General features: G+C 37.7%; 1 protein-coding gene across 1 annotated transcript in view; it reads right to left on the reverse strand.

Annotated features, from left to right (window-relative positions):
- The window catches only part of LOC106941152 (zinc finger protein 385D-like), a 38,986-nt gene extending 15,427 nt beyond the window's left edge, over positions 1-23,559 (reverse strand). The window contains exon 1 of the mRNA XM_015024093.1: positions 23,420-23,559. Coding sequence (XP_014879579.1) covers positions 23,420-23,539 — 120 coding nt within the window. The 5' untranslated portion in view covers positions 23,540-23,559. The remainder of the gene's footprint in view (positions 1-23,419) is intronic.
- Positions 23,560-24,585: the final 1,026 nt, after the last annotated feature.

Here is a 24,585-nt window from a genome sequence, read left to right on the forward strand (position 1 = left end):
GTGGATTAGTTTGATCTTTTCACAGATCATCTGCCTCATAACCAACTGTCACGACATGGCCACAGTTTATGTAAAGAAAATATGTTTTTAAAATAAAAGTTACATACTGCAGCTTTAAAAGCGTTCCAGCTAACGTAATTGGATACAGTTTCAATATGTCCAAATAACCGCTGATAAAGTCCCTCTTTAATAATTTAAGATGCAATTTCCACAATGTAAAGATCTCTTTTAATTTGTACAGTTTAGAGTTTACAATGTGTCCATTAAAATAAATATTTCCACATTTCAGCTAGCTATTGCTGATGCGAAAGGCGGCCATATTGGATCTCAAATTGTCCAACTTTCCAACAGGGAGGGAATCCAGTTTAATTTTTCCAGCTTAGAAGTCGGACTACAAATTGAGCGCACCATAATGTTATCAGACTAAACATACGAAAACATACATTGCTAAGACTTATTTGCAATTGCACAATAAAAACTTTAACTTTTTGTGTCCAGTACCAATGAAAGCATGTCTTTTTGGAATAATTGAATTCAAAGATCAACATTAATCACAGTAATTCAAAAAAATGTCCTTAGCTATGTAAATAAAGTCCATTCGAACTGCAAACTGTGCACCAGAGAGGTTGTAAAGACATTATGTAGTTGGATGTACTTTTTCTTTCCAAAGCTGCCAAAGTTCTGAAGTTGGAGCAAAAACGTCCCCGTGGCAAAGCGATGCTAATTTTGACTTATCGCAGTCTTTCTGGTTATAAATTGAAACATCTCCCTTTCATTTATCACCATCTGCAGCACATTATATGGATGGAATAAAACAGGTATTCAAAAAATGGGACAGACATTAACATTAGCCCTTTTCCTCAGTAAGGTATGTTTTAAACTTGTCTTTGTCAGGGTTTTTTCCTTAAAAAGCTGCTGCTGCAGTTTGAAATATCTGCAGTTTGTAACAGATGTTTTATTTCTGGATCATTAACCAACAAGAAATCTGGCATTTCAATCACATTTGGGATTAATCAGCCACAAGATTAGCAGCTTTTCTCCACTAACAGCAAACTGGAGGTTTTTTTCTTCAGCAAGTCGTCTTAAGGCCTCTGTAAGGAAGTTTATAAACTCAATCTCATTTCTATCAGATGTAAGACTAAACACAAATGGAGAGGATTTTGAAGCTTTCTGAAATTAAAATGTTGATTTTTTTTTCTCACACTTTCATGAAAATCCTGAGTGTTAAACTCAATCTCCGCCATATTTGAAGTGCATGTATAACAGAAGGTTTCGTGTTTATGTTTGGTTTTCTTTTCGCACATTTGCAGATCATGAGGAATATTGTTTTTTATAACATTATACATTTCAATCTGCCAAGCAGAAAAAGAGACGTAGTGTTTTCTCCCTGTATGAGGTCGACATGCTGTACTCACAGTAACCAGACTCGCTTACTATTAAGCAAATGGGGATGAATGATCTGTCAGCTGCAATCCTCCTCTCTATACGTCTCCCAATTACCTGCCCCGCCTGACCCGGTCCGGTGCATCGACACACAGACTGGCCAGAATGGGCTTTCAGAAATTAGCAAGTGAAATCTGATAGGGGGATTTTCCACCTCACACACGTTTTTCCCCACAGCGAGCGCGAACGGACTCCAACTGTTCATGAAAAGAGGAGCGTTACAGGGGGAGGGCATTGTGTCAACCAAAATATTACAACTGGGGCGTTTTCAGGTGGAAACACCAGACTATAGTCTCCCAACACAACATGTTATAAAACTCCTCACAGATTCCAATGCAATCTTGCCCGATGTGAAAACATTACCCCGACTACATTTAAAGGTGACCCATTATGCTTCCTTGAACATGTTTTACATTTGTACTATATAAAACAAGTTCATTACATTATTTTGCACAAAAAAGAGATCTCTGTCTCTTATTAAGTGCAAATAATGTGCTGCTGGCCACACCCCCAACTCAACATGTACACTTATAGATGAACATGGCTGCAATTGCACAATCATACAATTGTCTTTTCCAGCAGCCATTGTACTGCTGCTGGAAAAGCTACAGAACCAGCTGACCTAATGCAGTGGAGCTCATCTTGGGTTGCTAGGTAACAGGCTGGGATTCATAGAGTTGCTAGGTAATGAGGTAATGCCTGCTTACTCGTAAAGTTACATTCGGAACTTATTGCCAAAAAACATCTGGATGTTTTCTTTTGTTTACACTCTGACATGAAAATGTCATCAATCGGATGCGCAATTATACGACCGTACATCTTTGAAAAGCAGAAGTGGAGCTTCCTGCACAACAAAAAAAAAACCCCGTAGCAAACAGTTTCTGGATGGTAAGTCAACAACAAAACACTTGCCTTTTCCAGCAGCCATTGTACAGCGCATACAAAACCAGCTGACCAAATGTGTTGGAGTTGCCAGGTAATGGGGCAGTGCCTGCTTATTTGTGACATTTTTGAAACTCCTCATTATCCTGACACCAAAACAAAATTAACTTATTGCCAAAGACACAAAGTGGAGCAACAGCTTTCAAAAAGCAAAACATAAATTTCCGATCCCAAGAAATTCCAGAACAGATAAGAAACAAAGTCAGTCTGGAAAAAAGGTAAACAAATCTATTTTGTTGTTTCATTATTCTGTATGATACAGACCAATTAAACACATTAGAATATTATTTAAAATCCCATTTATTTCAGAAACTTTATCACTGCATTATATAGATTAATTACACATGTGACATGTGGGCTAAATTAAAGGTACGTTTAATACCTGCTTAAACCTTGTTGTTTTCAAAAGGGCCTCATATGAATACATATTCTAATTTATTGAATAATGTTGTATCATAAAAGTATTAGGATTTATGCCTTTTTGTCCTTACCTTATGTAAGCACTGGGAATAAAGAATTGTGTTGACAAGAAGGAAACGTTCACTGGGACATAATTAAATCTGGGCTCCGACCAAAAATTTAATCAGCTTGGCCGCCCTCTGAATGTGGCTCTGGTTATGTTTTTATACCAAATTCCTGGCCACAACATATTAACCGTAGGTGTTGACTGCAGCTTTGCGATGTCTGATGAATAAAAACGCAAAATAAAGCCAAGAGGAAATGCCAAGAGAAATATGGGGATGAATTTTTGCCTCAAGCAGACAAGTTAAAATGTCTTTGTGGTTTATTGACAGAGTATGGCAGAATGGAAACAGAAACGCTTCATCAGGTCTTTATCTGCTGTTAATGAGGTCATTGTTTGGTTGGATTAGCTCGTCTATCTTTATTCTATCTTGTCATGACGTTCATCATGACCAGAAGAACAACACTGAGCCAACAAGTGGGTAGATATTATCCTTTTCAAACTGTGAATTTAGAATGACTTTCATGAGTTAAAAATTACAAGAATAATATAGGTTAACATAAAGCAAATAAAAGCATTATGAGCAGAGTGCAAGGTTTGGCAGTTATTTATTTTTTTTCCACTTCCAGAGCCATTCTTTAAATCTGTATTTTGGGAGCAAGCGCTTGTGTAATGCAGTGTTAAAGACGTTGTGGTCATGTCACTTGTTTTTGGATAACACCGGGTCTAACGAGGTCCGCCGCACAGTGAAAGATCTCTCTCCTGAGCCCAATTTGCTTGCCTCACCAACCTCTGATGCCTCTGTGATACAATCTGGCACTGGTGATAGGTAGTCTGTCAGCCCAAACCCGGATGACTGATGAAGATAGGGGACTTACTGCACAGTCGCTCAACTCCCACTGACAGGCTGTCATATGGTTATGACTTGGTGTTGATAGATTTAGACAGTGCCACCTCAGTGTTTTTTTGAAGAAGCACTTCTTCAGCCTTTGGGATACAGGCTTTTTTCAACTGCGATGTCCTCAGTTTAACAGAAACAACAGAACTTAAAATAAAAAAAATTTAAATCACCAAGAAAACTTGTGAAATTTCTGTCAAGGTTGATGGGAAAAACCCAGACAATAAAAATCTACCAAAATATGCAGCTTGATCAAAAGTGGCTTGATAGCGCAGCAGTCACAAAGTTCAAGAAGAAGTGGAGAAAGTTTCTCCTTCCACTATAATGAGATTGTTGAATGGAGCAGAAAACCCCAGCCCTCTAGTCTAGCTTAATTATTTTCAATGGAAACACTATTATAAGTTTAAACTGGTCCCAGGGTGTTTGACTTTACCTAACTAAACTGGAATTTTGATACAGGCATTATACAGGTGTATGTTTATCCACACGTTTAATGTATTCACAGGTTTTAGGAGTGTAAAATGTGCAGCTTGGTGATGTTACTGTGATATTTTGGGTTCTCTTTGTTTAAGCTGAACCTTCTGCAATATGCCGCACTTTTCTCTGTCATCATCCCAAAGTGCAGCCACCAGATCTCAACTACCATTTCAGACATCAATTTATCCCCATTATAAAATATATAATCTGGTTAAAAAGTGGTTCTTGGCCTCTGCCAGAGACAGTTTCTGAGTCTGTTGGCTGTTTCCATTCTTTCCAAGAATGTTTCATATTGAAATAGGTCTAAATGTCAGAAAATCAGAGGTAGACTTTGTGAAACATCAACTCTTATGTTTTTGAAGAATATGTGTCACTTTGGCATGAATAGTGCATGTATGTTAGAATCAAAGGTGTTGAATTCACTGCATTCAACTCCATCAGATTGTCTGTGGCATTTTTCCTACAACATAACAATCTTACTATTCTTTTTTTTCTGTATTTAAACAACTGAATGCCTGATAAATAAATATACAATTAAATTTCCATGTTTCAGCCTCTTTTCTTATGTTTTTTGTCATTATTTTTGGACTTTAACAATACTCACCATAAAAATATTTTGACATACAGTAAATATGACCGGAATAAATACAAAATACTAATTTCATTAGATTAAATAATTTGGTTTAAAAAAAAAAAAAAAAAATACATCCATTCTTGGCGCTGTAAATCATTTTCGTGTATGTAATGCTCACTCCTTCCACCTTTCTTTGTACTGAGCTACAGCTGGTTCACCTGACATGAATGCTAAGGTTGGCTAGCATGATGAGCTGTTTTTCTGTAAGTTGTTTCTCCGCCATTACCATATGTAGCAGCGAGTACATGGGCATGATTGACAGCGCTAGGACCTGCCTCCTGGATCTGATTGGTTGTTTTTGGACACAGCAGTGGAGAAAATTGATGTTTTCATAAACTATCTGTCATAGAATAGTGATAGTTTTAACAAATATGTAAAAAAAAATCATTTTGTAAAATAAAAGTTGCATACTGCACCTTTAAGGTTATTTAATTTTGTCTGACAACCAGTTCTGCAGCTCATCATAATGCTGCCGCCTGCCAGTGCTACTGCTGCTACATGCTACATTTATCAGGGTATTGCATTCTCAAGAGTGCAATTATGTGTGTATAATGGCTTTAATAACTCAGCAGAAAGCTTTGCACCCAGTGAAGGCCAGACTGGCACGCCATGTAGATAATAGTAAAAAGAGTATATTATTGAAGTCTGCATTCAGCAAAAGAAAAAAAATCAGTTCTTTGAAATTCATGAAATTTGCATTTACTCTCCAAACAGCGCCGATGGTTTAAATAGGCTGCTAACAAGCTATTTTACTGTTTACACTCTGAGTTTCTCACTTAAACCTTCTGAATAAGCTCTGCTTTCTACCTGATGATTATCCTTGTTTACTTGATTTCTACTTTGCATAGCGACCTTTCAGACCAGAAAAGCTCTTATCATCTGACTGCTTTGATACAATTTAAATTCTGCTTATTCCTCCACTCAAATTAGTCATCACAAACAAAAGAAGAAAAACTTTTCTTTTTTTTGGAGGTGAAATTGACGCATATGAATTCAGTAAATTGAATGTGAATGGTGCATGTTACTGAGAGGCCGATCAAATGCAGCTCTGTTGTTTTCTTCCTTTGAATTACTTTTCTCATTTAACCCTGAGCTCTTTCTCTCTGCACTACTTTTCATCCTCTTCCCTCTTTGCACCTTTTTTCCCCACAGACGTTATGTTCACCTGGTGTTACTCTATTCTTTCTCCGCTGTCCCATCGGTCTTTAGCGCTGACCCCTCCAACATCGCTGGGCCCCATCAGGATGAAATATTGAACTGGGAGAGTTCCCTGAAGGCATCTGGCTGCCCCTGTGCTCGGTCCCCAGTTCAGCCGAGATAAAAGATAAAAATGTTACACCGTATCCAACTCTCACACTCTATTCAGCGCCATCAGAGTATCTGTCAGCTCAAATGGCTGTTCGAAGTAATTACCTTTGGATCAGATCTAATTAAAGCCCTATTGGTCTTTCCTCTGTGGCTATTTGATGTGAACCAAAGTACCAGACCTGCATGTAAATTTCGCCAAAGCTTCAAGAAGTCTTCATAAAAAATATTAAAGTTTGAATCTTTTTAAATTAAACTGTTGGAAATCATAAAACGTCAAAAACATAATAATTATCTCTCTGTGTGTAAAAGCAGAACTTTTCATGTAAAAACTACTATTTTATTAACATTTGGTAATTAAAGTTTATTTGAGTTAAGCTAAATTTAAACGAACTGAATTGGATAGTTCTCATGTGACGTCACACTTCCTGTAACTCCGTAGCCGACAGCCATCTTGGCATCCTGGAATCCGGAACTAACTGCCGTGTCAGTTGCTATGGAGTTGCTATGACAACAGCGAAGAAGCCAAAAGCTTAGAACTCACTCTCACTTTGTTCCCGTCTAACTTATAAACAATATAAGTACATTACAACTACTAATTGATTTCAGTTTTTGAGTAAGATAAATACCAGTGATATCTACCGCAGTACTTACTGCCGAATTAGCAAAGTTAGCTTAGCTAATGTAGCTTTTATCTGCTAGCTAAGATGGACGTAGCCTCCGTGTACACGGAATAAAAAGGAACAAATTGAATCGAACTGAACTGAATCAGACTGAATAGAATAAACTTAACCAAACTGAACAAAAACATTGAAAAAAATAAAAAATAAATCAAACTTAAGAATCTGTCTAAATTGGAAAAAAGTAGGATTAAATTGGCCTGAGCTCAATTGAAATGAAAAGATTAAAGAGGAAAACAATACAAGAGTTGAATGAAAACTAACAAAATTGAATCCATTTCATCAGTTAATATGAATAGGAAGGAATCAAATATATTGAATCGAACTGAACCCAATCAAATTAATAAGTGAAATCTAATGGAATCAAAAAGAACTGAATTTAATATAATTGTAATTATTTCAAGAGATTTATTAAACTTTCTTTGCTGATTAATCTGAGCTAAGCTGTTTTCTTATTTTATATATTAATATATTGATCACTGTTGATCAGACTCAGCTAGCTGTACTGGTTTGAGGGTTTCTGAGTGGTGAGTCTGATCAACTAATCAGATTCCAAGATGCTAAAATTTGGGGAATTTTCAGTTTGCAGCTTCAAACTTAAATCAAAGTTTGTTTTTATTGTTCCTTAATACCTAAGGAATAAACTGTCGAGTCATTTATGTGCTCTGGATGCCATTTCTGTTGGTTATGTCTTTGAACTCCCACTTAAAGCAAATTTCTGTGACATGTGGCAGCGATTAAGTTGGACCTGTTTACTTTTTGAAGCAGCACCATTAGGGCATTAGTCTTCTAAATTGGTTCTGCACAAAGAATCCAAACCGATTTTAGTTTGCTGCAGGGAAAATATAGTCTTCCCACCAAACTGCACACATGAACGCTCAGTCTTGTTTTAGATTTAGTAAAGATTCAAAGACGCTTAGCTTTTACCTGCAACCCATCCTTCACATCTGGTAAAAGGAAAAACACAAGAAAGACAAGATTTTCATGTCGTTATGGAGACAAAGTACCAACCTACGCTGAGAATTGTGTGTGTTTCGGTTGAAGTCGGGACCTTAAGCTTTGAAAAATTGCCGCGTCAGTAAATTGACAGTCTTTTTACATGCAAATGACCCATCTGAAACTGCTGATTCACAACAAAGAGTAATTTCTAATCTGTCATTTCGTCCAGTTGCCCACAGACTGGAGGAAAGGGTCTGACTCTTGACAGGGTTCAATGAAAAGTTTTAGATTAAACGATTTATATTCTCATAATACTTCACCATGAATATCAATGAAGCCTGATTCTGTGGTAATGAGAGAGAAGTGTGGCCGTCTATTGGATTTCCAAAATCGATGCATGAGCCACGTGGAAACTGTGAATTCACTGGGATGTTCCTAAGAGTTGAAGCTTTTTAATTTATTTAAAGGAGGTTTGCTGATTGAACATCAATGATCTTTACTCCTCATTCACGCAATGGTAAATATTTACACATTTTATCTATTTATAAACAGAAACGGATACAATAAATTTTAAAAGCCGACACATGCCTGTTAAAATTCAGGGCTTTAGTGATGGGAAAAATTTGGTGCATCAAGTTTTTTTTACCTTCATTATTGCTTTTGTATTAAAACAAAAAACTAAATTAACTTGTTTAAAAGCAATTTAGAACAGCCTTAAGTAATCAGATTAATCATGTTGAATTAGTTTAGTCATCAATTAATCATTAACTGGGGTACACAGAGTAAAAAAAAAGGTTTCTGAAAGAGCGATGCCCTCAGAGGAGTAATTAAGCCATTATATAGATAGATAGATAGATAGATAGATAGATAGATAGATAGATAGATAGATAGATAGATAGATAGATAGATAGATAGATAGATAGATAGATAGATAGATGTCATTTAAAATAAATAAATAAAAACATTATGTGTAAATATGTTCAACAGTTTTAGCTTCACCTGTTCAAATTCAGTAGAAAATCTCCTCCTGCTATCCAGTTATTAATCAGTTTGTACAAAAAATACTGAACAGATCCTTAAGATCCTTTTCAACTGAATGCTAAATCACTAGGAATTTAAAGGTGCTATGCACACTTATACAACCGAGCGAAATGAGCCATTAGACACATTAAAGGGAAACTATTATGAAAATTTCACATTTTGTACATTTTTGTACTTCCATTTTGATCTCTATTGTTTCTAAAAACGGTCCAAGTGCTTTAAAAATTTACTAAGCAGTTTTTTTTAGCAATAAGTTATGTTTTTTGGTGTCTGGAAACCGAGTCGTTTCAAAACCCTCACAATTATTGAGTCACAATGCACCGTTACCTTGCAACCCAAGCTAAGCCCTGCACCGTTACCTAGCAACCCAAGCTGAGCTCTGCCCCGTTACCTAGCAACCCAAGCTAAGCTCTGCCCCGTTACCTAGAAACCAAGCTAAGCTCTGCCCCACTACCTAGTAGCCCAAGCAGAGCTCTGCCCCGCTACCTAGTAGCCCAAGCTAAGCCCTGCCCCGTTACCTAGAAACCAAGCTAAGCTCTGCCCCGCTACCTAGCAACCCAAGCTAAGCTCTGCCCGTTACCTAGCAGCCCAAGCTAAGCCCTGCCCCGTTACCTGGCACCCCAAGCAGAGCTCTGCCCTGTTACCTAGCAAGCACAGCTCCACCACGTTTGGCCAGCTAACTTTACCGCTGTATGCGCTGTACAATGACTGCTGGAAAAGACAAATGTTTTGTTGCAGACTTAGAATTCAGAAACCACTTGCTGCATGTTTATTGGTGGTGCAGGACGCTCCACTTCTGCTTTTCAAAGTAGTACGATTATGTAATTGCGCATCTGTTTTCGAACATATAGTTTCTATATCCCATGTAAAAACAGGCCCACACTTGTCTGTTTTGGAGTTCATGGTGTCCCCAAAATACCAAACCAATGACCGGTTCTTGCATCATCTCCATGCATAATTTCCCAGGCAGTTTAAGAATTCAAACCACCGACTTTCAGCCTTGTTTCCTTCACTCCAATTCTACTTCCACCCTCACATGGGGCCTCTGTAGCGTAAATGATTTATGGGTGACCCTTGTTCGAGTTCTCTCTGCACACAGGGGACACATTTATGTAAGCTCTGAAAGTATCACTGCAGAGAAACGGGGCGGACGTGAAGACCTCGCACCACTGGCGTTAGGGATTGCAAGTCCCAGACGGCCTCATCCAGATAATGATTTAGTCCTGGGAGTCCGTCCCTCGTAAATCCAGGCGTCGACCTCGACTCCGTGCAGGAAGACGGTGTTAATATTCCACCCTGGGGTGCAGTGTGCGTTTCGTTGGGGAAACATTAGGGAAACAATGGAACTGCAGGTGTAAGAAGATTCATGAAGTTGAACCCCAGATGGTTCTGCTTGGTACGCAGTAAACTCCGACACAAACCAAGAAAATTCCTGCGGGATCGAAGTCAGGCGCTGGGAATTTATGGGGAAACACCAAAACATCTGCGTTGGGTGAGAGTTCTCTCTATTACACAACAGACATGTTGGCTGCAAAAACTCACCAAATACGTCTGCTCTAGTTTCAAGCGCAAATAACTAAGAAATAAGACAAAACTAACTGAAAAGTACCTTTTCAGGAAGATATAGGAGATTGTTTTGAGTCAATAATTCCTTAACATTCATGAAAACGTTGTAGTTCAACTGGCAGATTATTTCACTTATGAGAAAAATATCTTGTTATAAATGAAATAATCTACCAACATCAATAAAAAGGAATTATTGGCTCAAAACAATCTCCTATGTGTTGCTTAGGTTACTTTAAAGTTAGTTTTGTCTTATTTCAAGTGTTCTAAGATATTTAATCTTAATTCAGCTTCATCTCATAAATTATTTACACACACAAACACTTTTTTAATATACATATCTACAGGTCACATACAAACAAAAAATCCTTGAATTCTTGAATATTTGCACTAAAAACTAGACCAAAATTACTTGGTAATATTTCCTGTTTTTGCAGTGTTTAGACTGTTACACACAAACCGTTGGTTGAAATTTTTACCAAAAACACAACAAATAAATTAACCTCAGAATCCCCCAGTTATACAGAATAATGACAGGAAGAAAACATGCCATTCACATACCAGTGCTTTAAAACATATTACTGAGATTACTTGGAAATGACAAACAATACCTTTTGGGTCTGAAACCACCCAACCACGAAAAGCTGGGTGGTTTCAGCCTTTTCACGGTTCTGAAAAGTAAATAATTTTCAGGTTTTGGGTTTAAAACTCCTGAAGCGGTGATAAGTCACCCAGATTACTTGTTTCTTTTAATTAATGCCTGCTTTGACAGATGGTTTGTTACTCAGAACCATCTGTGAAGAGTGAAGACATCTTGATTTGTAATGGTGTCGATATTTACAGCTGCTGACAGCTGGAAAAAACACTTTCAACAAAAACCAAGCAGGTGAAAGCCGGGTAGAGGCTCCAGTTTTATGTCCGAAATTAAAAGTTAGATTCAAGACAAAATATAATCTAATAAGTTTTGACAGCTTTGTAACTGTTTTTTTTATTATTAAATGGATCAACCATGTAACAGTTGAGAGACATTTGTTGAGAGAGAAAGCAGCAGCAGGCTAGACTGATTTTAAGACCATGATTTGCAGCAAAATATTTATTTCAAGGTTTAAAAATGGGCCAAACATGAACTGGACCTGAATTCATTGTTAAATATTGTAATTGTTTTAGATTCAGTAGTTTTAAATACGTTGTTTTATATCTCTTTTGATCATTTTATTGTACATATATATATTTACTGTTGATTTTAACTCTTAAACCAATTCAACTAGCTGTTAAAGCTACAGTATGTAACTTTTATATGAATTATTTTTTTACATATTTGATATGTAAAAAACTACTATACTGTCATCATGTTGTGACAGTATAGTAGGAAACAATCGGTGAAAAAAATTGTGCTTTTCTGTCTTCTCCCAGTGCTAATCAGAAACAACCAATCAGAACCAGGAGGCGGGTCTTAGCGCTGCCAATCATTCTCAGCTCCCACTCTTGTTGTGAATGCTACGCTAGTTAGCATGATTTCAGACAGGCAGTTATCCTGGGATGATAAGTGCTTTTTCCATCATTAGCACATTGAACAGAGAATGCATGAGGGTGATTGACAGCGCTGAGAACCTCCCCCTGGTTCTAATTGGTTGTTTCCGCTTGGGTGTATTTCTTCAGATGGCAATATTAGCTCAGGGAGGAGGAGGATTAACATTGTTTAATCTGAAAATAAAATTATTATGGCTTTAGTACAATCACGGTTTGTGTGTTGTTAAATTTTATGTTGTTTAAAATTCAAAATGATGTAAACTTCTTTTTGGATGACTGTTATTTTGCTCTTCTGATTTCTATCTATATATATATTTTTATATTCCTGAAATCATCAGAAATTATTTACATTTTTTCTTTACAGGATACAAAAACACAAAAATATCCATTAACCAGCTTACATAGATTTGCACGTATTTAAACTTAAACATCATTATTTCACCTTTTGACTGATTTTTATCACTATAGTTGCCACTATGAACCCATTTTTCACTCACTAACTTCCACTTTCCTTCGTTTCTCTCACGTTTTTCCAGAAAACAGCCATCTTGAACGATCCCCCACGACTCAGACCTCACATCTTCTTTTCATCTCAGCAGATATTTTAAACCTTTATCACCGCCTCATGAGCGTTTCCCGCAGGGGGGTCTTGCCGCAGAACATGACAGGTGGTTGTTTTGCACTATTGTTTTTATGTCAAACATTTGTTTTGTAGTTTTCACCACCCTGACGTATGAATAATGCAGGAGATCATTGCCACATGTAGAGCCCAAACGGTGTCCAACAGAAGTTCCTGCAGCGCTTTCGGTGTTACTGTCAGACTTTTTTAATAGAAATGTTTGCAGTACTATTGTTTTAAAATATATATGCAAATATAAATGGGATTTCTTTGTTGCCTCTCTGCAGACTGCAGCTCTGGCTAAAGCTAACATGAAATCACTGGACGTTTTTCTTCCTTAAGCGTCATTTTACTTTTTACTTTAGTCAAGGAATCCTCCTTTGTTTTGCTACGACTAATGCGGCAGGCTTTAACTCTTTTCTTTACCAGGCACAAATGTTTACCCAGCTCCCTTTTATGTTAGGAACTTCCTCCTCAGTCGTGCATGTCACCACAGGGGTTTAATTTAGGTGGATTTAAAAAAAAACACATCTGTTACTTTACTGCCTGACCTCATGCAGGCCTCACAGCATTTTTATATGCATTTTACATCTTGAAATAATGAAAATATTAGAAACATGCAGATGAATTCTGAGTGAAACGTAGTAAAACGTCTGATTTAATGGTTTTTCAGTTTGTTGTCCCGGTTTTTAAGACCTGACTGTAAAGTACGGCGTATTGTTTTTAGGTTAATTCAATTTAATCGAGAGTCTAATGGTCTCCTTAGGATAAGAGGGAGTCTACAAACCACACTAATGTGGAGTAAAGTGCCTCAGCCCCGAGGATCTTTGCCTCAGACAGGCTGCATCAGCAGTATGATGATCATCGGCTCAACATTTCTCTCATGCGTCCTCTGAAAACTTCTGCCAGCGTCTTGTAGCCGTCTGCAGTTTGTTCAGGTGACTTTTCCCCACAGATTTGTCAAACAAGAGGTGACAACTTCAATTAACCTCAAATATCAAACACATCATAAAGGCTCAAACCGTTCAACATTGAAATCCTGATTTTTACTTTTATTTATTTTTATTCCCCCAAGCCAACATCTAAAACACGTCCTGCTGTTTTTAACTGCAACGTTCTGTCTTGAATTCCCAAATTGAGTAGTAATTCCTCTTTTAAGATGAGCACATAGGCAGTTAAACTTGAAATATTTTGTTGTCGCCTCAAAGAACCCGGAGCACATGGCAGCAGCGTCAAATCAGAAACAGATTGTGGGCGTCTAATGTTTCTCTCTCGCATCTTAACCACAAGAAAAAGAAAAAAAATAAATCACAGAAACAGTCAGACCTCTGTAAACGATCGGTTTATATGAGTGGATATTTCACAGAATTGAAACACTAATATGAGCGCTGGGATTCGTAGCGTTGCATCTTATTGTTCCAGTTCAGAGGGTTAAAAAGCCCCGCAGCCTAAAGTGAATTATCAGGGGCCGCTGCACAGTCATGTTGGACAGAAAAGCGGTCCGGTCCAGCAGGTGTGACCCGCTGGAAGGTAATCGGCTGGCGCTGCAGTGGTCTCCAGCTTTGATCGTCCCCCTTTGTTCTGTCAGCTCACATGCTTCCTTCAGGAACACAATTTACAGTCTATTACTGAAGATGTTTACGGCACACGGGTAAATCTGGAAACCAGACCCGACCAACTGCAATTATTTATCGTTTGAAAGTCAGCAGAAAAAAGTACGAGCAGTATTGACCTTTGGTAACTATGTCACGTAATTATTCAAGGCGCCATTTCGGACGTCTGAAGTGAGGGACGGGGCATTGAACAAAGCAACTGAAATTGTTTTCCAAAGTTGTTTCTGCCAGTTTATTCATGGCTTCTACTTGTTGGAGTCGAGCTAATTTGTCTGTGAAGGTAACACACCTGGTTGGGGCCCAGAGATGGCGGGATTTATAAAAGTTGTAAACAGCTAGCTTAGAAACCGACCTATACTTCCTCCATCCTGAATTACAGACTCTGTCTGAATTCACAAGACATGATTTACATCACAGTCATAAACATGTTTCTCTTTACAACGGAGCAGAATTAAACGTACAAAAGACGAGATGCTAACCAGCTTTTTCCATACCTGCTAGCCAGGCTACATGGCTAGCAGCATTGTCTCCATGGTTACTAATGATTAGACGCGTACCTTCTCCAAAATGCTACGTTTGACATCTTTCTAAAAATATTTACTTATAGCGTTAATCTTCTTACCTTATAAAAAGGATAAAGTTGTCTTATGACTTTATTCTTTTAATAACGGTGACCATTCCAAAAGCAGGAAGCGGACTACAGCGCAAAGCATTGTGAGTAAATACAACCAAAACAAATGCTAATGCTAGAAGGAGAAACGGCTCACAGTCTTCAGTTTTCACTCCACAACTTTGTTTGTTTTATTTTAAAGAAGTTATGAATCACCTTCAACTGCTGCCAGTTACTCAGCAGGCTGTTGCTAGGTAACCAAAGAATGATTGAGTTGCTAGGTAACCAGAGAGTGAGAGTTAGTAGATTCCACCAACTTTGCTTATTGCTTATTGTCCAGCCAAGACAAAATTTAGTTTCAAACAGCTTTTAAGAAGCAGAAAGAAGCTTTTTTAAAGTAAATAATTCCTCCAAATTGATTTTAATAAAGAAATAGCATCTGGAAGAATATAAAACTTATAAAAAGGTATTTTTCCCATGTTGTAAGTGAAATAATCTACCAGCAGAAGTTATACTTCATCATCAGTGTTAAGGAATTGTTGACTTAAAACAAACTCCAATATCTTGCTGAAATGTTCCTTGTAAGTTTTGTCGTATTTCAGGTGTGTTAAGATGTCTGCACTAAATAGTAGACCAAAAAACTCACTCTTCTGTCTCTTTCTTGTTGCCGAATCCTGAATCCTACAGTAGAAATGAAGCGCATTCATCATCAGCAGACACCAGAAATCAAACCACTGGAGGTCACCGGATGAATCCTAGCTTTCAGAGTCACGTTGAAGGCTCAATTTGCCTTCCTGCATCACTAAACTAATCTAAGTACAGTGACTCAGAGGTGAATGGGCTGCAGCTGTCAGACAACCAACAATGTTTATACTCAAAAAACACATTAAAGCTTTTCTCAAACGGACAAAGGAGCCATTTGACTTGCCGTGTTATGTGCTTTGTCAAGGAGCACATTTCCATTAAAGCCAGTGACAGTAACACTGACTGGGCTGCGAAGGAGTCGGGAGTGCAGGGGAGAGGCCGGCATGTCACAGGACTACAAAGCAATTTCCCACCGTGCAGATCTGAGCAGAGAATCGATGCATCACATTCCTGATTACTCTGTGGGGGGAAATGGAGTTTGTATTGTTTCTCTGAGACAAATGTAGGTTCCATGTGGGATTGATCTTATTTTCAGGACCAAAGAAAGACAACTCGAAACACACACACGCACGCACACACACACATCGCATCCATCTGTCCGTCCGTCTAACACCCGGCTCTTTTAAGCTGAAGCCACTTTTCCTCCTTTCACTTTTCTCTTTCATTACACTCTCAAACTCTCCTGTTCCCGGTCCTCTTCCCCCCAGTTTCCTCTCATTCTCCTCTTCGCTGTGCTTCAATTCTTTCAAGGTGGCAATTTCAATAAGTGTTCTGTGATTGAATCAATTGAAAGTTGCAGAGCAATTCAAAAAGTTCTTCAAAGCCCACTCTCTTTTGTCCCCTTTTTTGCAAAACCGGCCACTGTAAGTATGCCAGACACAAAACCTTACCAAATATTTTTAATCTCGTTTCAAATATCTTAGAACACTTGAAAAAAGACAAAACTAACTCAAAGGTGGCTAGTTTTACGTGAATATTTCCTTAATATTGATGAAAAATACCACTTCCAATGGCAGATAATTTCACTTATAACAAGACATGTTTTCCTGTGTCATAAGTGAAATAATCTGCCAGTGAAACTAGTATTTGTCATCAATATTAAGGAGTTATTTACTTAATACAAGCTCCTATAGGTTGCTGAAATGTTATAAGTTAGTACACTTGGAATAAGGCAAAACTAACTTGCAAATAACTTTTCAGCAAGATACAAGAGCTTTTTAAGTCACCAAGTCTTTAATTCTAATAAAAAGTACCAGTTCCATTAGCATTTTATTTCACTTGTAACAAGACATTTTTTCTAAGTGAAATAAATGCCAGATCAAGAACTTTTTCATCATTATTAAGCAATTATTAACTTTAAACAAGCTCCTATATCTTGCTGAAATTTTATTTGCAAGCTAGTTTTGCCTATTTGATGCGTAAACTAGACCAAAAATGGTCAGATTCTGTGTTTATCGTGATGCATATTACATTTTAAGTTAAGAAAAAAAAAAGAAATAGAGATTCCAGCTGCATTAGATATGTTCTGATCAACTGTCTAGATTTAGATGTCCCTTAAGATTCAGACGCCCTGAAATGAATATTCTGCTCTGTCGCTTGTTAAGATCCAGACTCTTGATTCGCGTCACTGCAGGGCCAGAAACTTGGGATGAATTTGAAGGGAATATGCTTTGATAAAACTGCAAGACATGGAAACGTGAGCCCAGAATCTGTCAGATAGATGAGAACAAAACGATCTGGGTCCATAAATGAGCAAACACAGCGCAAAAATAAACAGAGAAAATGGTAATGTCATGGGCAATCTAATCTAAAGTAGGTGCTTTCAGGAAGATTTTGGATGAGGATATCAGTGGATATTTTTAGTTTCTACTCCTCTGAAAAAGAATTACATGTCACTTCTTTATCAGGACTCCAATATGTCAGAGAAAACCCTGAAGACAAGTTTTAATATGCAGATGCTATATTTAAAACAAAACACACATAAGTGAGACTAAAGAAGCCACTTTTTTATTGGTTCACCCAAGAAAATACCAAAACCTGAACAACGCTGCACACAGTTTCCATCATGATGGCATCATGCTACCTGACCTGTAGCTGTCCTCTGAGGCTTTAAACATTACTGCATGCGATAAGAATGAAAACTGTTTAGGAATAACGTCCAGCTGCACTAATCTGCGGCTCCCTGAACCGTTTCAATTCATTTTTCCCTCTGCAGAACAGAAAACACTCCCCGCTGGAACACCACGCTCCTTCCTTAGACTCGACCACGGAGTTTATTCGACAAACAATTCGTTCCCGATCACATTTCCAGTTCAAAATCAATTACTTTCTCTGCTCTCTTTGTTGTTATGACCAGTTTCAATTAATTCTGGAGCTGATGCAATACAGTGCAACTTTAAAAGTTTAGCAGGCTCTTGCTATAATGCGTAAAATATGTTTGTAGATTTGATGATTCATTATTAACATGTCATTGGTGAAAGGCAGAATGGCATCACTGTTCCTTGGTCAGTTTAGTTAATTTCAAATAAAAGCTACAATCTGACCACTGCTTTCATTTGATCCGAGTTTATAGGTTTCTGTTTTTATTAATCAAAAGTGAACCATTTAGGATGAAAACGTAGCATCAGGGGCGTCTGCAGAATATTATTGGACAAAACTGTCACTGGACCCGACCTGCAAGAGCAGAACCACGTCTCCAACGCGCATCATGTCGCACAAAACCAGCACAAACCTAAACCACACAAATACACACCTGTACTGCGCATGGACCGCTAAAACAGCAGGCCTATTTTAATTTATTTATTTACTTTACAAATTACACTAAACAATAAAGACGTGAAAGCAAAGCCTACCTGTGTGATCTCTTTTGGAGAATGCTTCAACTAGATTTAACTGTTTAAACCCAGTTTTAGCGCGGCGCTCAGGAGGAGTGCAGCAGATGTCACGGTCGGCCAACTGGGTGATCCATCAGCTCTTCAGTTCGCAAAACCAAGAAAAAAAACCTCATAAACCGACGACCCCGCCAGAAGTGCACACACGGTAAAAGGCTCAGGCGGGATCCAAACGGCCGGTCTTAGAACTACAGGAGGGATCAAACTCCGCTCTTTCATTCAAACTCCGCTCTTTCATTCAAACTCTGCTCTTGCATTTTTAGCTCACAGAAAAAACACCAAGCAAGCAAATAAAGAAAACTAAACTGACCAATAAGATTTAGGCTTTGGCGTCCCCATCCCAGAGACTCATATAGATAGGTACAAAATGTTTTGACACAAAAGATACATTTCTATCCACAATTTCATTAATAGTAAAGAGAATCAGATGACAAAAAATAACTATTTTTTTTTCTTTTTCTACTGAAATGACATACAGCCATGCAGCTGCAGGATTTAACTGCCAAGCATCCCAACCAAAAGGAAACGTTTTCTTATGAAAGAAGGAAAATCAAGCATAAACACTTTATTACGCCAGTAGCAATAACTCGATAATCGCATGAATACTTAAAGCAAATTCAATAATTTCCTTTTGCATTATTTATCGTTTTTCTCTTTCTACCAAAAACTGGATGACTAGAGTCTTCATTCTGGTGCTTTGGTCTCAACTATCCTTTTTTTGTTTACAGAGGCTTCATAATTCATTTTATTTGTTATTTTGTTTAATTATTTTGGATATATAAAACATCTTCCAGTTCCAGTGTTAAACGTTTGCTATAATTTAAAGTTCATTGATATTTGAGAATATGTTCTTGCCATTATTACCACTAACTTAGATGAAAATGGTCTCAAAACGTAACTTCTGGGACAATTTATCATCCAGATCAATTTGTTACCATGGCAGGCCCTCACTTTACTGAATTATATAACTCAGCTAAACTTGAACCTCTTCTTTTTATACCGGTTGCTTTATTTTTAACTACTAACCCACTTTTCTGGATAAAATGTGTTTTTTTTTTTAAAGACACTCACAAAACAATCTTATATCCGGGGCCACAAGTGCCATAATTGCATGAACAAATAGGTGACTATTTAAATATGTGAATATACAGACACTGAGAGCGTCTGTAATCAGAACTGTGACTATAATAATAATAACAATAATAATAATGGAGGAAGTTGGGTTGCGGTCTGAGAGAGGAATTCAAATGATTGATTTTTGAATTCCTATTTAAATATGTGCTCATTTAAATAAAAAACTGGAATGCAGGCAGTAGAGTTTGCAGAAAAAACCAAACCAGCAGCTCTTCTCGCCTCGCCTTTGTGCTTGTTCTTCTCAAACCGAAAACTCCTCGTAAAGAAGCTTTCCACCTCATTGCTCTCTTTACACATGCACTTACATGCTTCAAGTCTTCTTCTGTGGCTTGCAGTCATATTTTCTGCAGTATTTTATTGTGTTGCGGTGCCCCACCGGGGCAAAGGCAAAAGAGAGACAGCGAGAACAAACATCCATTCTCCGCCTCTGGCCATGGACTCCCTGATTTTTGTCTGTCACTCATCCCAGAACAAGACTGTGCAGCGCTTCGACAAGAGACTTTGGTATTATTGTCATTTCACGCAGGTGCGGACACGCTTGCACCATTTCCTCTGTTTTTTCCCTCTTTTCTCTTCCCAACACATGAGAAATAAATTTAATAGCATGTATCTTGCCATGATTAAGTGTATTCTCACTCCTGTGGTGCGATAATGGAAGAACTGTCATCATCAGGATAGTATCATGTGTTTTTTCTTTTATTTTTCAAAAAGAAACAGGGGAACATAAATGTTTATTGAGCCCCGGAGGCACGTAAGCAAATGTGACCTCATCTGAGCCGATGTAAAGCGTCTGCTTTCAGAGGGGAGTGCAGATGGAAAGATCTGTAAATCACAGAATCCGCTCCGCTCGGTCAAACAGCTGCGCGGTTTCTGTGCACGATTACAGCACAATCACAAATCTCCAGCATCTAATGCGCTGCTTGGGCCTCACAAACGCACAATGATTTGCTTCATGTGTTTTACTGTTTTCAATCCGCAGCTTTTAAGTACGACAGCACATTTGGGCCATGCGAGATGGAAGTGAAAAAGTAAGGAGTACATTTCTGCCAAAAATCTCCAACTTGCAGTAAAACAAAAACTCAGAAATTTTCTGGAAAGAAGACAAACTTGGAAATATCTGTGTTTAAAAGTTACAAATTGGCTACAAAAAAGCAAGAAAGAAATGTTCTTGTTTTTTCTAGAAAAAAAATTTCAGTTTGATCTTTTTCTAGAAAATGTTTGACTTTTCAATCATAAATTTTATTCGTTTGTAGAAAAAACAAGATTTGTACATTTTTATTGTTCTTTTCAAGACAATTTCTGAGATTAATCTAAAAATTATCCAGTTTTTCTAGAAGATTTCTGAGATTGATCTAAAACTTTGAGGTTTTTTTCTAGCAAATATTTGACTTTTCAATCCAAAAATTTTCTTCTTTTTTGTAGAAAAAACCAAGACTTAGAAATGTTTGAAATTTTCCTGTTTTTTTCTAGAAAACTTCCAATTTCCAAATTTTTTCTTGAAAATTTCTGATAAATTTTCACTTTTCAAAATTTCTCAGTTTTTCTCTACGAGATTTCTGAGAATTTTTGACAGAAATGTACTNCTCTCTTTTTTATTCTTTTTTATATGTACAATTCTAATTCAAAAATACTTTATTTATCCCAAAGGTAAATTAAGTATTTTTGGTAGGTGTCCATAACTAAGTGTCATGACAGTTGCTATGGAGTTGTTATGACAACAGTTAGCAAGCCACATTCTCATATTGGTCAATCCTGACAGCAGCGATTTTGTTTAAACATAATTTGGTCCAGAGTGTCAACATACTTTCTTGTTGGTTTCGAATCCACGATTCATTTATGGCTTGCACTGCGCTTGCCTACCAAGATGGCGGCTCAGTGGCGCGCCTCACTTCTGATTCAGACTTGTGGGAATAATGTATGGTGAAAACTCCGCCCAACTAGACACAGTATCCAAAACGAGAAGAAATTGTTGTCCAAAAAAGCAATTTTCCCCTCCAGAAAGGCAGGAATGAAAGTTTGAAATGGAAAAAATCTCAATAACACTATATATCATCTTTTTCCTCCACCTTGATGGTTCCTATATGACCTGATTCAGTTTCTTCAGCTTTTGATTTTTTTTTTTTTTCCACGGCTTGTTATCCCCATGTCTGTGCGACACATCAGTCCCCGGTTTAAGACTCGTGTCAGAGGCGCAGAGAATGAGCTGCATTCGGAAATCTGGAACTGTGAGGAAAGTTTGGAAAGAAAAAAACAAAAAAAAAAAAAAAAAAACCTAAAGAAAAGTAGGATAAAACAGTAACTGTGAAAGATAAAGAGTGGATTGTTCAAATGCGCATGAAACCCAGAGGTGATTTCTTTGTGTTAATCCTGCACCATTTGGAGGGTTTGCAGTGTTTTACTCATTATCTGGAGAGAAGTCTGTTAAATACAGATTAGGCAGCGGAGGGATCCTGAACTTTCCCATGAAACAGAAACAATCCGTCTTCTCCTGGGTTATCGTGCTACTTCTCTGTGACGTCCCCACTCCCACTCTTTCATGTCTGTATTCCTTCCCACTTCCAACCAGCTGTGCTCCATATTTCACCCTCGCTTTCCAACAGATTTTAAATTAATCCCTTAAATTTAAGCAGAAACCTTTAGCCTTTTATCTCTGTTTTTTTCTCTTCCTTGAGGAGCCATCTTTCTTTTGATAACCTCGCTGATTTAAGCTGTCGCATATTTCCTCCTGATAACGTTTGACTTTCAAAACGAGACAGAAATGGATCCAAACATTCTGACTGGTCATGAATTCAGCGAGGTTCAGCCTCATGTTACGTCTGTGTTTAAGGACGTTTCCATAGTTAGAATATCAACAACAACAAAAAAAACTAATGAAAGATTATCAACAGCAGATGCATAGCAGAAGGAGAAATCTTGGTATGATTTGGCGCCACATAATAAACCAAATTTGAAATAAAAGAAGACTGATTAAATTCAACATTTCACATCGGAGCAGAATTTAAAGTTCAAAATCTACTAGAGTGCCTTCACCCGATCAAACCTTAAAGGAGACCTACTGTGCAAAATTCACATGTTGCACATTTTTATAATTCCATATGAGATTCTACTGCTTACAAAAACAGTCCTTAAAAATAAACACGCAGCTCTTTTGTGGCAACAAGTTAACATTTTTGGTGTCTGGAAAATAAGTTGTTTAAAAAACCTCCTGCTTGTTGAGTCACACTGCACTGTTACCTAGCAACCTCAGCCAAGCCCAGACCGTTACCTAGCAACCCCACACCTTTACCTACCAACCCGAGCCAAGCCCAGACCGTTACCTAGCAACCCCACACCGTTACCTAGCAGCCCCAGCCAAGCCCAGACCGTTACCTAGCAACCCCACACCGTTATCTAGTAACCTCAGCCAAGCCCAGACCGTTACCTAGCAAACCCAGCCAAGCCCAGACTGTTATCTAGCAACTTATCATTCAAATAATAAGTATCTTACAGATCCTGTATTAATCATACATGATCTGTATAAAATATATGTAGGTTTTGCATTTTAGATAAAAACAACTTTGTTTATAAATATATTTTACCCAAAACTCCCCAAGTGCTGGTTTTAGCTTCACCCAGTTCAAATTTACTAAAGGAACGCTAAGTTATAAAATGTTTATTTTCTTATTATTATTGAGTTATTTACTCTCATTTTCTAATATATGTCTCATAATATATAAAAAGGATTATATGGTTAAATGAAAATCTGTAGAATATGGCACATTTTTTATTCAATTAATCAATTAATCATCAGAATAAATGATAGATAAATTTATAGCTAAAATAGTTGCAAATTAAAAAAATCTGATAAAAATACAGACGTAGAAACAAAGATGTCAGCTCTGTACTGACATGATGATAAATCTATAAGGTTTGAGCGATATTTAACCAGCGGATGACATGACGTATTTTCAAGGTCAGGAGCAGAAAGTGGAAACCTGCCATCTCTCACTCACCGTGTTGAATCCTGGGAAAAGGCGAGCGGCCGAGGTGGTGTCCAGCGGGATGGGGAGGAACGGCTTCATGCCCAGCGAGGTTTGGACGGTCGGCAGGGTGGGACGCACCAGCGCAGGCATGAGGCCATTTTGACATGTGTTACCTGCAGGAGGACGGAGCAAAAGGCAACATGTTGAGCGACTGAGCCAAAATCTATTTAGCTTCTCATGAAAGCCTCTTTCTATTAGATCCGTGTCATCTGTGTCATCGATATCTCCGTCCCTTCGCATCACATTTGCTGCTTTTCCAGCTATTTAGCACCTGTGCTGCCGAAGCTGCCAAGTCAAGTCATCACTGGTTTAACTGGAGCCGAAGCAAGAAATTAGCACTTTTCCAGTAGGAAAGTAGGTCGCAGTTAGAAGAAAAAATGTTCTTAAAGGTTTTAAACAACCTTTAAAACACTTTTGACTTTATAAAATTTTGAGAATTTGTCACAAATTTTTGTAATATTTTGATCAGATTGAGGCAGAGTAACCAAAAATTGTACTCAAGTGAGAGTAGCACCACAATATATTTTTACTCAAGTAAAAGTAAAACCGTATTTCCTGAATAACTGATCAAAACCCGAGCTATTCAATAATTAGGAATTACATCATCAGACTGTAGAAAATCCAGAGATTTTACTCAAGAGTAGAAATAATTCATAATAAAATTACTCAAGTAGAAGTAATAAATACAGCTCAGTAAAAATACTCCTAAAAGTACATTTTACCCAAATAGTTACTCAAGTAAATGTAACTAGTTACCGCCAAACTCTGATTTGTGATATACTGTATATAAGAAAGAACTATAAACCATGATGAGCACAGGACCAAACAAAAGGCAGCCAGACCACATGATACGGCCACCACCGTACTTTGGGATGTGTTTTCAGCCTTATAATCTTCCCCCTTTTAACTCCACTTGTAGCGTTTCTCAGTATTGCCTCCTGTGTCATTCAAAGTTAATTTTCCATTAATCCTTTTGGCTTAAAACCTTTAGATGGTGAGAACTGAACCCTCAGAGCCACATAAAGAGAGTTACAAAGTCGGCCTTCTGTCACCTGAAGAACATTTCAAGGATTAAATCAATAATGTCTCAGCAAGATCTAGAGAAAGTCACCCATGTATTCATCTTTAGTCGCATT

Source organism: Poecilia latipinna, unplaced genomic scaffold (assembly GCF_001443285.1).
Source record: "Poecilia latipinna isolate Pla-1442-1.1 unplaced genomic scaffold, P_latipinna-1.0 Scaffold3520, whole genome shotgun sequence".
NCBI lineage: Eukaryota > Metazoa > Chordata > Actinopteri > Cyprinodontiformes > Poeciliidae > Poecilia > Poecilia latipinna.